Below are 14,349 nucleotides of genomic sequence, written 5' to 3' on the forward strand. Positions count from 1 at the left end.
TGTAAACTGGCTCTCCCCAAACCAACCAAAACCCACCCAAAACACCCCTGTGCATTGTCATGCACCCAGAGGGTGAACCAGAGTCAAAGAAAGCCCCAAACAGCTGCAAAGGTACTGGATCCTTTATTACTGACAGCAGGTAAATACAAGATGCTGATGGGCAGGAGGGCAAGGGCTGTGTCTCTCTGAGGGGATCCTGGTAGTCCTGGTCCAGGACTGGCATGGGCATGAGAGGGAATGTAGGAGGTTGAGTGGCACAGCGAGGGCGCTGCCAGCCCCTGCCCAGGCAGCCCAGTGCCCAGCTGAGCAGAGCCTTCACCACACCAGCAAATGCCAAGGGGAACTCTTTGGGTTACAAGATGAACAAACAAAAGCCATCTACACATATTTACAGCATCCCCCTCCTGCCGCCAGCTCCCTCCAGGCATGAGTGAGGGCTCGGGGTGCGTCCAGCCCCCCAGAGCGGCCTGCAGAGAGCAGAGTCCCGGCTGGAGGGGACAGTCCTCGACATAAGTACCAGCACCAGGGGCTGCTGGAGCTGTGCTCGCAGCCCCGTTGTACAGCAGGATCTCCAAGGGGCCTGCTGGCCGTCAGCTGGGAAGAGGAAGATGGTCCTGAGAGATGGGACATTCCCATGGGACATGCAGGTCCTCCACCAGGACTGGCAGGCAGCAGCATCCTGCTGGGACCTGGTGCGTGCAGCTTTGCACTGGTTCAGGGTGTATTGCTGATCATCTCCAGCTAAAAACATCCTCAGGAGGACGGTGTCTGGGCCACCTCCTCTTCCCTGGGTAGGAGAGCCAGGCCTGCCCTTCCAAAGGAGGACCTCCTTCCCCTGGGAAGGAAAATCAGAAGCAAGGATACAGCAAAGACAAAGGGAGTGCTTCTGGCCTGGGGATTGATCTACAATCCACCATAAAAAACCAGCTTGAAACAAAACCCATCATTTACTCTTCAATTTGTACAAAATAACAATAATAACAATAAAAATAATAATAAAAGGTGCTGGTGGCCCCTGGCTTGCAGTGCCCCACTGTGGTGGGGGGGTCTCAGTAGGCAAAGATGACGTGGTAGGTGACTTGGTGGCCATTGTCCCAGGCGTAGAGCAGGCGGTCCTTGGGGTTATAGTCTATCTGCGTGGTGTAGGCGTACTCGTTCTCAAAGAGCAGCCTGGGGATGATCTGAGTGTTGGTGTGCGTGTCAAAGGCATAGGAGATGTTGGCGTTCCTCTTGTTGTAGCTGTCGACTGCATACAGGACCCCACAGATGACAAAGCAGTTCCCATAGAAGTTCTTGCGCAGCCCCGTCCGCCACGTGGTCTCCTTCTGGGTGCTGAGGTCGGCCGCGTTCAGCTTGCTCAGCACGATCACCTCCTGGTTGAAGCCCTCGTAGCTGATGGCTGGGTAGATGACCCACAGGCCGTTCTCGTCCACGGCAAAGTCCACGTCAGAGTGGCCTCGCCACCGCCACGGGGTGGACTCCTCGTAGGCCACGTCGTGCAGCATGGCCCAGGCGGCCACGTAGCGCTGCTTCAGGTCGTACTTGATGATGTTGCGCGTGAAGGCCCGGTTGTAGTAGAAGGAACCGTTGTAGACAACGTGCCCTGTCCCAATCCAGCTGTATGGGAGCTTGTAGGAGTTGCTCCAGCGACCTGCAGGGCAGACACACCTGGCTGCTGAGACCTCCCTTTGCTGTGGGGTGAGTGGCCATGCCAGCAGCACCTCTGCCCACAGCTCTGCCTACACTCCCTCCCTGGCCACCAGCCACAGCCTGAGCTGTCCCATGCTCTGTACCCTGCACACCGGGTGTCAGCACCCAAGAGTGGAAGGTCTCTAGGCAGATCATCCCTCCACGATGCAGCATCCCCAGGAACAGGGATGCTGCTTGGATCAGCTCAGTGGTGGCTAGCATGGTATCAGAGATGGTGCAAACCCACCTTGCTTGAAATTGTCAAGGTTCCTGAACTCCACCAGTGTGTTTCCATAGTAGTAATTGGTGACATAGATCCGCTCCTCCTGGGCCAGGGGGTCCTTCATCCAGGCTCCCTCATTGCGCCCGTAGGTGTTCTGGGTGGTGGGCCCTGAGATGGTGGACAGCGTGTCCTTGCAGCGCCCTGCATGGGCAAGGAAAGGCTTGTGAGGCCAGAGGCAGGGTGGCCATGCTCTCCCTGAAGGCATCACCCCCCCGCAAGCCCCTTGCTCACCCAGCAGGAACCCCCTGCCACCTTGGCTCTGGTGCAGCTTTGTGAGGCCCAGCAGGACTGGCCAGACCCCACAAACATCTCCCCACAGCCTCAGCCATGTCCCTGCTCCAGCTGAGGCTGCTGACTATCTGAGGTCCCATTGCTTTTTGCTCTGCCCAACCCAGCCCCTAAAGGTGGGAGGAAACTACAGTAGGTTCCAGAGTTAATAATTAAACCTGGCACCCCAGTGAAGTGCTGTCCAGCTGCCATGTCCATGACACCTCCCATCTGTGACTGAATCCAGGTGTGCTGTGCTTATTAGGACAGGCTGTTGGCACAAGCCAGCCCCCCCTCACAAAGCTGGATGGGCACAGCACCTGCAGGAACTCACCAATGATGTTCCTGATGTCCTCCTCCTCCAGGCCTTCCTTTGGTGTGGCAGGGATGGCTGGGCTGACCAGCGTTGCAGGGGTGTTTGCCTCGACCCAAGCTCCTGGGCTGGGCTCCATGTCACTCCAGCCTCCAGTGGGGGTGGCCACGAGCAAGTTCTCTGTGGCTGTGGCCATCACTGTGCTGGCCATGCCCGGGAGCTGTGGGGTCCCCTCCTCCGCCAGCCCTGTCGGGGCAGTCATGGACTCTGGGGCAGGGATCAGCCAGCTCATGGCAGTGGGGTCTGGCGTGGCAGGGGACAGCGGCACTGTGGATGTCACAGCAGTGCCCGCAGCTGGCAGAGTGGTGGGAGCTATGCCAGGGGTGGGTGGCCACCCCACTGGGGAGGGCTTTCTCATGGGCTCGCCTGCCCTGCTGCTGGGCCTCAGGAGCTGGTCCTCTATCAGCAGATCCACCGTGTTGTCCCCGCTGAAGAGCTCGTCCGCTGCCAAACACAGGCACAGGTGTCAGCCCTGCAGCCAGGGGAGCCAGGCCCCTCCAACTGGCTCCCTGGGCACTGCTGCAGGCTGGCTGGTACTAAATCCACCTGTGTTCCCTCTCCGTGTCCCCTCTGAAGGCTGACAGTGCCCATGTCAGGAGGTGAGTGAAGCCCCATCACAGTGACATCCACCACCTCGGGCCAGGCAGAGCGGGAGGTGATAGAAATCAATTCTGCCCTGCCACCTCCCAGAGAATGGGCAGGATGGAGACCCAGCTGCATTCCAAACCAGATCCCACTCACCTAACCCAGGATCCAAAGCAGGAGCCTCAGCCAGGGCACAGGGATCACTGGGATTCCCCAGCCAGCACGGGCACCCTTTGATCCTCCTCATCTCCAGGAGCTCACAAACCCCTGCAGGGCAGGGCTGGATGTCCTTGCTGAGCCAGTCTGCACAGCGAGGGCACCTGCCCTTCTGCCCTGCCCGTGCTGCCTGCCCCACCGGTCCATGAGGGTTCATCCCCTGCTCCCAGCTTGGGCCATGAGCCCTGAACTGCCTTCCACCACAGCAAACACTGCACAATCCTCCCGGGATGCCATCGGGCAGGCGTGTTTGAAAAGCAAGCATATTGAATAAACCTCCATTTACTTCTGGAAAGGTGTTGATGCTGGGTGTTTTGAACCAAAGAAGTGAGCTATTTCCTTGGCTATCAGAGATTTTCCATGGAATAACAATGCTACACTGCCCCGCATGCACAGCTCAAAGGCTGCACAGCAGTGAGGTACCAGCTGTCCCACATCCCCCTGCTGCTCCCCACACACTTTGCCCCCACATTCCCAGGGGATGAGGCACTGGCTTTGCTGCAGGATGCAGCCACCATCCCACCATGGCTGCATACCCAACTCACGTTGCTCCTCGATGTCATTCTCTGACTCGGTGGACTGGGCTTTGTAGTAGGTGACCCCTCGGACAATGGTGGGCTTGGAAGGAGGCCGGCTCCTCACCCGCAGCTTCCTCTGCAAGAGCTGCTCAGGCTTCTTCTCCTCCAGAGAGAGGTGCAGCTCCGGGAGGGATTCCACAGAGTTGATCTGCTGGGAGATGGTTTCATCCTTCAGGAATCTTTCTTCATATTTTCCCTGGAAGAGACACAGGAGATTGTTAGCAGATAGGCTAGAAATGCCATGTTTTGGTGAAAGGGCAGGTCAGGCTGCACAGCCCCATTTTGGGCAGAAGGATTTGAGCTCCCTCCTTCCTCAGGGTCTCCCTCAGTCCATTTTGCCATAGGAAGCCCTTCAGACCAGCACTGCTCCTGCATATCCTTGGTGCCACCTTGCAGTTCTGGGACTCAGGGCTCCATAAGACACGCTGTGGGGTGCAGGACAGGCAGGAGAAGTAGGGTCACTCCCTGGAATGCCAGGGGCTGGTTCCAGCAGCTGATCTGCAGAGTGTGCAATGTACACTGAGCTTTCACAGGGTACAGAGGCTGAAGGCACCTTCCCAGCAGGAGCGGGAACCTCCCGAGGCAGGGACCAGGAACCCCCCCAGGGCAGGGACCAGCTGCCACAGCTCAGGTCTGAAGGATTTCATCTCATTAAAGAAAATCGAAAAGCCAGCCTGAGGGTTGAAGCGGTGCCCATTTGGCTGACAAGATGGGCCCTGCTGCAATTAGCAGTGAGAAAAGGGGAATATTGGGAAATGAGGTCACTCAGGGTAATAAAAGCCCCATGCTCTGCTCCCCTGCCTGGCTGGGGCTGGCTCCTCTCCAGCAGGCAGCAGCAGCTGCTCAGCTCATGGTGTGGGGAGCAGGGGAGTGGGGCTGGGAGCACAGCCGGACACCCCTGCCTGGGCACGGCTCTCCTTGGGGCAGGGAGCGCTGGCACAGCACAGTTGGTGCCATTTCCCTCCCTGCTGACACACAGTGCACGTGTGGGAGCCCAGCGCTGTCCCCAGGGGCTTGGGGAGCCCATCCCCACACAGGATCTGCAGAGCAGGGATGGAGGGCAAGCACAGGCTCTTGCCATCCTCAGGAGCTGAGCACCCCTGCTTGAGCTGGAAATTATGCACTAACTGTTCCCCCCTGCCAGACACCTCCTATTGTCCTGCAGAGGGACACTGGGGTGAGGGCAGGACACTCCAGGAGCTGCCCAGCAGGGATCAGAGGAGCATGGGCCATCCTAGATAGTCCCACTGAAGCAGCAAGAACTTCAGAACACCCTGGTCAGGCCTTTTCCCCAAACACCCCGCTCACATCTCTCTGGGGCTGCACCGAAACTGCTGCCCCAGGCAAAGGATGTCCCCATGCTGGGCAGATTTATGGGGACCCCACAGTCTGGTGCTGGGTGCCAGAACCAGGGGATGCCCAAGCCCCTGCCCAGAGCCCGCCAGGCACAGGGGCTGGTGGTGGAGGGGTAATTGCCTGGCTGGGAGGGAGGGGAGGCAGGCGACAGGCTGTCCCTCCACCGAGCCCCAAGCCCTGCTAATCAAAGGCTCTGTTTCCCAGCGCTTCCCAGCCGGCCCCACAATGACATCACGTTTTCCAAGCAGCTCAGCCACCGCTGACCTCGAAAACCAACAACCCCGTGGGAAGGGGGGAGGCCGAGGGAGCAAGCTCCCCCTGCTTCCACCTACATCCCATCCCAGCAGCAGCTGGGCTGTGCCGAGGCACACGGCTTGGAGTCAGAGGCACATGAACAGGGTCACTCCAGTGAGGAGAAAATCGCCCCGGGGCAGCAGCCACATCCAGAAGCCACCCCAGGGCTACGAGGGCAGCAGCAGTGACACCGAGCTGTACCTCCGAGTGAGCGTAGGCAGCCTCTGCGTCCCGCTGCAGAGAGCTCTCGATGTCGGCCAGGCTGTTGGTGAGGAGCCTGGAGCAGTTTTCCCTGCCAGGGGGATCCTGCAGACCCTCCTCCCCGCTGGCTCCTGCCCGCTGGCCTTCCTGCGTCAAGTTCCTGGACATGCCCTAGGAAAGCAGGAGAGGACACTTGAATGACAAGGGGTGTTCTGTGGCCCCCAAACCACAGCTCTGGAGCTCTGTGCTGCCATCCTGGGCTCAGAGCTGGGGATTCTCCATGAGGCTAGGCACTTCAGCTGCTAAGAAGATGCCCATGACCCCAGTGGGATCCAGGAACCCCCTCCCTGGTGTACATATCCCAGATCCACTCTTTGCTGCAGGTTCCCATGGAGTGGGAGAGTGGCCTTGAGGCTCTCCAACCCCCACCCTCAGCCACATTCACCAGCTCAAAAAAGGAAGAGGAAAAGACAAGCTGAAACACCTTAAGTCAGCCTGGTGCCCTTTACCTGTGGCAGCAAGTTCATCTTGCATTTATTAATCCCACTTTCCTGGCCTGGCCACACAGTGCCTGCACTCAGGGACTGCTGCTCCCCAACACCCTCTGCTCCCATAGAATCTGAGAATCTAGGAACAGGACAAGAGCCAGTGACCCTCAGAGAGCTGTCCTGTGACAGGGACAGAGCTGGGGCTGGTTGCAACTCACCCAGCAGGCAAAGCCCTTCACTCTTCTCAGTCCCCCAGCCACAGACACACCCCGTACCCAAGGGATTGTTGCAGTCTCTGCTCATCACTCCTTGGGCTTCTACACCTCAAACAGCAACTGCTTTGGATAGGTGGCACATCAGTCAAAGCACTTTAGCACAGACACTGGGGGTGGTTACCCTGATCCTTCATTTTCAATCTGTTCCATCATTAATTTCTCCTAAACCCACTGTGACCTCCATCTGTGACCTCAAAATTGCCAGCTGATGCGACATCTGTGAGCTGAAAACAAAGCAGAGGAGCTGCCTCACTAGAGAAGGCACTCCATGGACCAAGAATTGGAAGTTCCCTCCCTCTACCAACACCATTGGTCTAAAATACCTTGTTGTACTGCACAGAACTCATGAAACCTTCCAAGCTCTGCAAAACCAGAGTGTTAACCCCCAGCCCCTTCCACGGGTATCTGAATTCCCAGTCTTTACCCAAGAATCATGAGTCACCGATTTACCAGGATATTTGAGGCTGAGTCCAATGACACAGGGACTCTCCAGCAAGCATTTTGCTGCAGTAAGCAGAGGAGCAGGGCATCTCATGATGCTCTCCCAGGAGCAGTGCAGGAGCAGCTCTCGACACCATCCTGCTTTGGAGAGGATGACTGATTCCAAGGCCTTGTGCCCTTATCGCTTCTCCTGTGTCATGTTTGGCTTGTGACCTGCTCAAGGTTGAAATCTGCCTCCCCCTGCGCAGAGAGGCAGCACCAAAGCCTGGCCTGTGATGCTGCTGAGGCTGCTCAGCTGCTGTGCAGGGCAGCAGCTGCCAAAAGCACACCCGCCTGGGAGGGTGATGCTCTGACGCCATGCCAGGCTCCAGTTCAGCATCTCAGCTGTCCCTGCTGTCAGAGCCCAGGCCGGTGCAGGGTGTGATCCTCCTCCACATCCTCCCAACAGGAATTCCCGTGCTAAGCCAGCAGCAGGAGGCATTTCACACCTGCTGTCTGCATCAGCTCGGCTCTGCCCCAAGCACTGGGCAATCTCCTTCTAACCAAGGCCTCTCCTGCCTTTCTCCATCCTGTCCAAGTGCCTGCAGGCAGCTTCAGCTGCTTTTACATGATCCTGCAGCCTCACTTCTGGGAAATTTGAGACCCCTGTGAATTCCCTGCTCCTACACCTCTACAACTCCATCCCAGGCCAAACTCCTTCAGCCCTACGGAGCTTTCTGCCCATCTGCCTCCCTGTGACAGGCTGTGAGCAGAGTGACCAGGCTGCAGAGGTCACCCCACGTGCCCAGTGTGCCACCAGCACTGCTGGCTCTGAACCCCCTGCAGAAACCAGCTGGTAGGCAGGGCCACTTTGATACTGGAGCAGAGTTCAGTGATAACACCACCTGAAACAATCCCTCGGCAAACCCAAGTAATGATTGAAGAACGCACTAAACCACAGGAAGAGGGTGGGATTGCATAGGGGAACATTGGTGCTTTGTTATTTTCAGACCTCAAAACCCCTTTTGGGTCAATTTCCATGCTTGGAAACTCAAAGCCCCCCAGGCAAGTGTGCCCCCCTCAGCAGTCTCCTTCCTGACCCCAGGACAAGCACGCCATGCCTTCCCGAAACACTTTGCTAGTGGAATTTTGGCTTTATAAATCATTGCCTCTCAGCTCCTGGCTGGAGACAAACAGGACTGCTCCACTCCGACAAGAATGTGGAATTACCGTCCCAGATACGGACCACGGGAGAAAACTCCACTATTTAATCTGGCAACCTGTTCCTACACAGCCGAGCACAGCTTAAACTGCAAACCCTACGCTGTGCTAGCCAAAGAAATATTAAACTGTATGGAAGTGAAAATTATTTCACTGGAAGTCTGCTCTAAAATTAAATGGAAGGTTGAGGGTTCTGCTCTGTTTTAACACAGGCCAAGACGTAACTTGGTCCTTCAGGAATGTGAGCTCCTTGGCTCCCCACAGTCCTGCTGAGTGTACCCCAGCACCAGCCTTGAACCTCTCGCCCCCACATCAAACAGCACAAAAGCTCCTGGTTGAGAGCAACCATCACACCAGCATGCAAGTAAAACTGAGAAGAGGAAAAACTTAACAGCAGGGCCTTCTGACCCAAAGGAGATGCTGCTCCTGCTGAGGCCACAGCTGGGATCCTGCTCCCAGTCTAAACCCTGAGGGACTGTGGGAGCTGGAGAGGGTCAGGCAAGGCTGGTGGGGTGGGGATGCACTGAGCACTGCCTGTGATCAGGTCTGGTTCAGACATCCAAGTCTGGTCTGGTTTAGTTTCAGCCAAATAGTTAATTAGCATTTCTTCCCAGGCAGCGTGGCTCTGAATGCACCAAAGGTAGCAGGAACTTGGCTGGAGGTCAGTCCCACTGAGGGCAAGGCCATTGAAGGAGAGGAGGACTCACCTCCTCGAGCTTCTCCACCCGACCCACCAGCTTGGTCGTGACTGAGTGCAGCTTCAGAAGGTCTAAGCCATAAAAAGCACTTTCCAGCATCTCGACGATGGAGGAGAGCTGCAAGGCAAGGGGAGAACAGTCAGGCAACAGCACTTGCTGTAACATACCCCGTGTAGCTTCTTCAGCCAAAAAGTCAAGTGCACTCCACCTGAGTGCAAGAATTTGGATTAAAAGGCAAGGTTTCCCTTACACAGCCCTGCTGCACTGCTGCCCGGGTCAGAACATGGCATGCAGAGTGACACTCGCCACCTCCACAGAGCCTCAGGGCTTCAGGAGCACATTTTGGGTGCTGGGGATTAGTAGCAGAGCAAGGTAAAATGCTGCTCTCTTTGCCAGTTCTAGGCAGGCTCTCCCACAAGCCCAAAGGCTTAAGTAGTCCACCAGTGATGTGACTGCCAGCAAAAGAGGCAACAAGGAAAAGGCAGCTCAGTTTGAGATCAGACTCTGAGTTCATGCCATCCTGTGCTCTTTTTCCTGGAACAAGAAGAAACTTGTTAAAAAGTTTTAAAATACTCTCAAATTGCAAGAGTGAAGAAATAGAAATTCAGTGCCAGCCTGGCAACAGTTGCCATTCTAAAGAAAAATTTTATCACAGGGATGCTGCTCTCTCTTGCAGTCACCCATTTCACAGACACCCTTTATTTAAGTCACCCCTGTGCCTGTGTCCTGCCCAGCATCAGCCCTTGGTCACCCCTGGGGATCTGGACAGCAGAGCCCGTGTTCTGCATTTTGTCCAGTTTCTGGTGCTGCACCACAGAGGACAGTGCTGAGCACGGCATGGCCGGTGGGAAGGGTTCCTGGGCCACCTCCTCCTGGTCCCACATGTCCCCATGTGTCCCCACATGTCCAGCGTGGTGCTGTGGATTCTACAACCCCAATGGCTGAGCAGGATTTTCAGTGCATAGGAATTAACTACAGGGCAGTGACATTTTCTCCCAGCAGCTACAAACTGGTCAGCAGAGCTTCATAAACATGGGAGAATCACAGGCAGCACTGCTGGCAGCACTTGGAGTTTCCACCCCAGCCTCTGCAACCTCCCTGTGGAGCTGAGAGCAAAGGAAAGATTTTTTGGGCCAGATAAAATGACAGCATTAAAAGACAAGAGCTGTTTTATGGCTGTGCATCCACTTTCCACTGAGAGCTGGATGGAGACGACCGATACAATGCACACTGCCTGCCAGACAGCCACTGGAGACAAGCACTTTCCCTCCAGGCTGGAGAATTTCCATCAATGCACAAAGGTTGCAGACTGCATTAACCTCCTTGCAAAAAATCCTGAGCACAGCCTCCTTGCACTGACTCTGCACCAAGACCCCCAAAACTCATGCTGTGCCTGCAGGCAGCATGCTGCCATTTCACAGACATAGATCTGAGATAAAGCTCCTCCCTGCCAACGCTGACCTTCCCCCAAAGACCACACTGATGTTCCTATCAACTCTCTGCTTCCCTCCCTTCACCCACTGTGGACTTTGGCTCCCACTGGTCTGATGGTCCATGAATTCTCATTGGACCTTACTAAAGGCACAGATGGGACTGAAACTTTCAGCTGGAAAGCCCAGTGCAGGCATTCAACTGAGTTTGGTTGCCCAGGGCTGTGTTCCTGCTGCCTGGATTTCTCTCTCTTTCTCATCATTCCCTCAGGGACTCATCCTCCAGCCCACCCAAGGGAGGGACCTTCCCACAGCTCTCCCACACATGGAGCACCCAAGGCTCTTGTGTCAGATCATAAGAAAGTCTGGTAAAACACAACATACAAATGACCCTGTGCCCTTCCTGCTGCTGGGCCAGGAAAGAGCAACGCTTGTTGGACCAGCAAAGAGAGTAAAACCCTTTGGGGCTGCTAGAGCTGTGGGGTTCACTCACTGATGAGTTGTGGGAGCTGCTCCTCATGAGTAGATTAACAACTGGAGCTGTGTCCTCTCCTTCTTCCCAGCCTGTCCTACAAGAAGGGGCTGTTCCCAGTGATCCCAGCTCCAGGAGGGGCTCTGTGCTTGGAGGGAAGGCAATCCTGTTGCCCAGCTCCTGGGCTGGACGCTGGCAGCACAGAACACCCCCATGTGTGTGTGTTTGGATAAACTTTGTGCAGCTGCTGGCCGCCAGCCCTTGCGAAAGGAGCGGGGGAGCCAGGGCCAGTTCCTAGAGGACAGACAGACAGACAGACAGCCTTTCACACCACAGCTGGCTGCGAGCAGCACCCGGTGGGAAGAGCTGCCGGAGCCAAGGGACAGCCAGGAGTTCTGCTCCTCCTGGAGGAGGATGAGGAGGGAGCTGGAGCTCTGCCTGCTTCCCCGCAAGGGACCACAGGGGTGGCTCTGTCGCCTCGGGGGTGTCCCCTCCCCTAACCGCAGAGAGCTCAGACTCCCATCTAAGGCCATGTGGGACCTCCTGGCTTTTCCCCAGAGAGGGACCATCAAACAACCCCAGACTGGGAGTCATCCTTCCCTGGAATGATGGATTGTTTGCCTGTGCCTGTTTATCTTCGCTAGCTGCAGGGGAGCTTGGACAAGAAGCTGCTAACTGTCTGCAGTTGGGCAAGATGAAACACATCCTCAAGCTCCAAATTAATTAGAACAAGCCCATCGTGGTGGCCTCAATGGCAGCTGCCCCACGGCACCTTGCACACCACCCCCCTTCCCACCCGAGAGGGATTTAGGGGCACCAGTGCCACCAGCACTCAACCTGCCACTCCAGGGACTCATCGGGACTGGACCAAGCCAGTGGCACAGGAAGCAAACTGGAAAACCAGCAGGGTCTGCTGCCAGCTGCTACAACAGCAAAAGGAAGAATCCAGTAAAAGTACTACAGGAGTACTTAAAACAAACACTGTCACTTTTGGAAAAGAAGTATATATTACTAGAGAGATAAAATACTAAATAGTAGAGAAGTGTCAGCATTTAAAACAACAAATCTATCCTGCCATCACCCAGCTGTGCATCACACCCTCACGATGACGCATCAGCAGCTTTCGGCCCATGGAAGCCAAATGAGCTTTTTTGCGTGGGTCCCTGGGAGTCCCTGTCTGCAACAGAAAAAAGATCTGGCAGCTGCTGAGGAGAGCAGAGCTGTCCTCCAGGGACATTTGGAGCTGGACAGAGGGCAGGGAGCAGCCCAGTCCCTACTGGGCTCTCAGCACAGAAAGCCACAGAGGACCCCAGGCAGCACAGGATGAATCAAGTGAATCATCCACTGCAGCTGCTCGACTCAATCCCTTAAGCTGAGCTTGCTTTCTATATCAAGCATGCAGATATAAATATAACTAGGAGAAAGTTTAAGAAAAATGTTAGGAAATAGAGGTTTTTTCCAGAAAAAGCTCAGCAAAAAAAAAGGCTTCATAAGATGACCTTGTCCCCAAAGAGTCAGGAGCTGAAGCTGCTCTCCTACCTTCAGGTCGCTGCTTTCTGCCTCCCGCAGCTTCTTCAGCCTGAAGTCGCCCTCGCAAGGGTTGAGAGCTGAGGGGGGGGCCACGCACGCACACTTGCAGCTGGGTCCTGACGTGATGGTTTCCACCGTGTAAAAATCCTCGGCTCTGAAGGCGCCCTCGTTAATCCTTTGGCAGGCGCCACGGCCCAGGGGTCTGACCAGGCATTTGCAGCGGCAGTCGGAGCCTTCAGACACCGCCTTCACCTTGTCGTAGTCACCTAGCAGCTGAGCACAGGTCACCAGCAGTGAGAAACTTCCTGTCCTCTGCACACCCAGGGATAAGCACGGCCTAGAGCTCAAGGTCCAAACAAGGACACTCTGGATACCCTGAATCTCAAGGAAACTGGCCAGCTCTTCCAGAATCTGCCAAGCCAAGGAGCTTTCTAGAGAGCACAGAGCTAATCGCTACCGACAAGGGGAATAAAAACTGGCTTCTTTCAGTTGGTTTTTTTTGTTGTTGTTGTTTTTTTTGGTTTTTTGGTTTTTTTGGGGTTTTTTTTTGTATTTTTTATTGCACTGTGTGCAGAATGCCACTTTGAAAAAAAATTGAAATACAAGAGTTTTTAATTTTTCTGCTTTCTTTTAATGCTCTGTGTGCAAAAGACCCAATAAGCCACCTGCTACCTAGAGCAAGACTGTTTTACACAGGCCAACCCAGCAAGGGTACATTGGAAGAGTGACTGAAAGCCACCCTATAAGCAGCGTAACCTGGTGGTGAAGCGGTACTTCTGATTAGCCCTATACAATGCCAGGAATTTCCTTTACGGAGATTTGCAGACAGCGCTTCTGGAAGCCCAAGCACAAAAATAACTTTGGCGGTACATTTGCAATAGTCTCTGCGTTAGCCATTTCCGAGGGCAGATAATAACACACTGCCTGATCAGCCAAATCTAACAGAAACCTCCACCGCATCCCACTGGCAGGGAAAGAGCCCGGATCCCTCCCCTCGGCGCACAAAGAGGCCCCACCAATTCTTCTCTCAATGAGTTTCCCTCTTTCTGAGTCCCCCCGGAGAAATGATAGGATGGAGTCTGTGAAGTGCTCCCTGATGGGCTTCAGTGATTTCACTGTGCCCTCCGTGATGAACTTCCTCCAGTGCACAGCATCACTGAGCTCCACCGAGAATGTACACCCAGCATCACCCAGGATGTGCGCAGCATCACTCAGCTCCACCGACAGCGCACACCCAGCATCACTCAGAGTGTGCACAGTATTACCCAGCACTGCCGAGAAGTCCACACTCAGGAGCACCCAGCTCTGCCGAGCACCCACAGCACGCAGCACCAGCCAGCGCCCCGCAGGGCGCGCACAGCCCCGCCCGGCCGTGCCCAGCCCCGCGCCGCGGTGCCGCAGTCCCCGCGGTACCTGCGAGAGGATGTTCTCCTGGTTGTCCGCCTCGTCCTGCAGCGGCTCGGCGGAGGGCCCGGCCGTGCCGGCGGGCTGGGTCCCTGCCCGGCAGCCGGCGCCCAGCGCGGCCAGGCAGAGCAGCAGCGGCAGCGGCCGAGCCATGGGCGGGCGTCGGAGGGGCCGGGGCCGGGGCCGGGGCCGGCGCGGAGCCGCCGCTGCTCGCTCAGGTGCGGAGCGGCGGGGCGGGCGGGGCCGGCCCGGACTCCCGCCCCGCTCCTCCTCCTTCCCTCCCTGCCGGTCCGACCTCCCACCCTCCGCTCCTCCCTCCGTTCCTCTCCCGGTCCTTTCCCCTTCGGCGGCGGGACGAGCCCCGGGCGCGCCCGAGCCCCTGGCGGCGCTTCCCACCTGCGGCGGGGGCTCCCCGCAGCCCCAGCCTCTGCTCGGGCTCCGCGGGGGTACTCGGGCATCGCCCGCCCGGAGCAGGCTGCGGGGAGCCCCCGCCACGCGGGGCTGCTCGGGGAGCCGCCACCAGCCTTCCCAAAGGGCCTGCGCTGCCGGTCGGCACCCGGCGAGCCTGA

The 14,349-nt window shown here is 56.5% G+C and overlaps 1 protein-coding gene across 2 annotated transcripts; it reads right to left on the reverse strand.

Annotated features, from left to right (window-relative positions):
* Window positions 1-104: 104 nt before the first annotated feature.
* Window positions 105-14,054, reverse strand: OLFML2B (olfactomedin like 2B). 2 transcript variants are annotated; one of them, XM_071435669.1, is made up of 8 exons: window positions 13,790-14,054; window positions 12,386-12,649; window positions 8,954-9,061; window positions 5,843-6,013; window positions 3,959-4,187; window positions 2,574-3,056; window positions 1,937-2,113; window positions 105-1,651 (listed from the first exon to the last, which is right to left on the reverse strand). In XM_071435669.1, exons 1-8 carry the CDS (start codon window positions 13,931-13,933, stop codon window positions 1,050-1,052), a joined length of 2,178 nt encoding a protein of 725 aa, XP_071291770.1. In that variant the 5' UTR covers window positions 13,934-14,054; the 3' UTR covers window positions 105-1,049. The 2 variants fall into 2 exon arrangements, with proteins under 2 accessions (XP_071291770.1, XP_071291769.1); XM_071435668.1 differs by having other exon boundaries at window positions 3,950-4,187.
* Between the last annotated feature and the right edge of the window lie 295 nt (window positions 14,055-14,349).

This window comes from Agelaius tricolor, unplaced genomic scaffold (assembly GCF_023055355.1).
Source record: "Agelaius tricolor isolate 1412-34295 unplaced genomic scaffold, bAgeTri1.0.p SCAF_11, whole genome shotgun sequence".
Taxonomy (NCBI): domain Eukaryota; kingdom Metazoa; phylum Chordata; class Aves; order Passeriformes; family Icteridae; genus Agelaius; species Agelaius tricolor.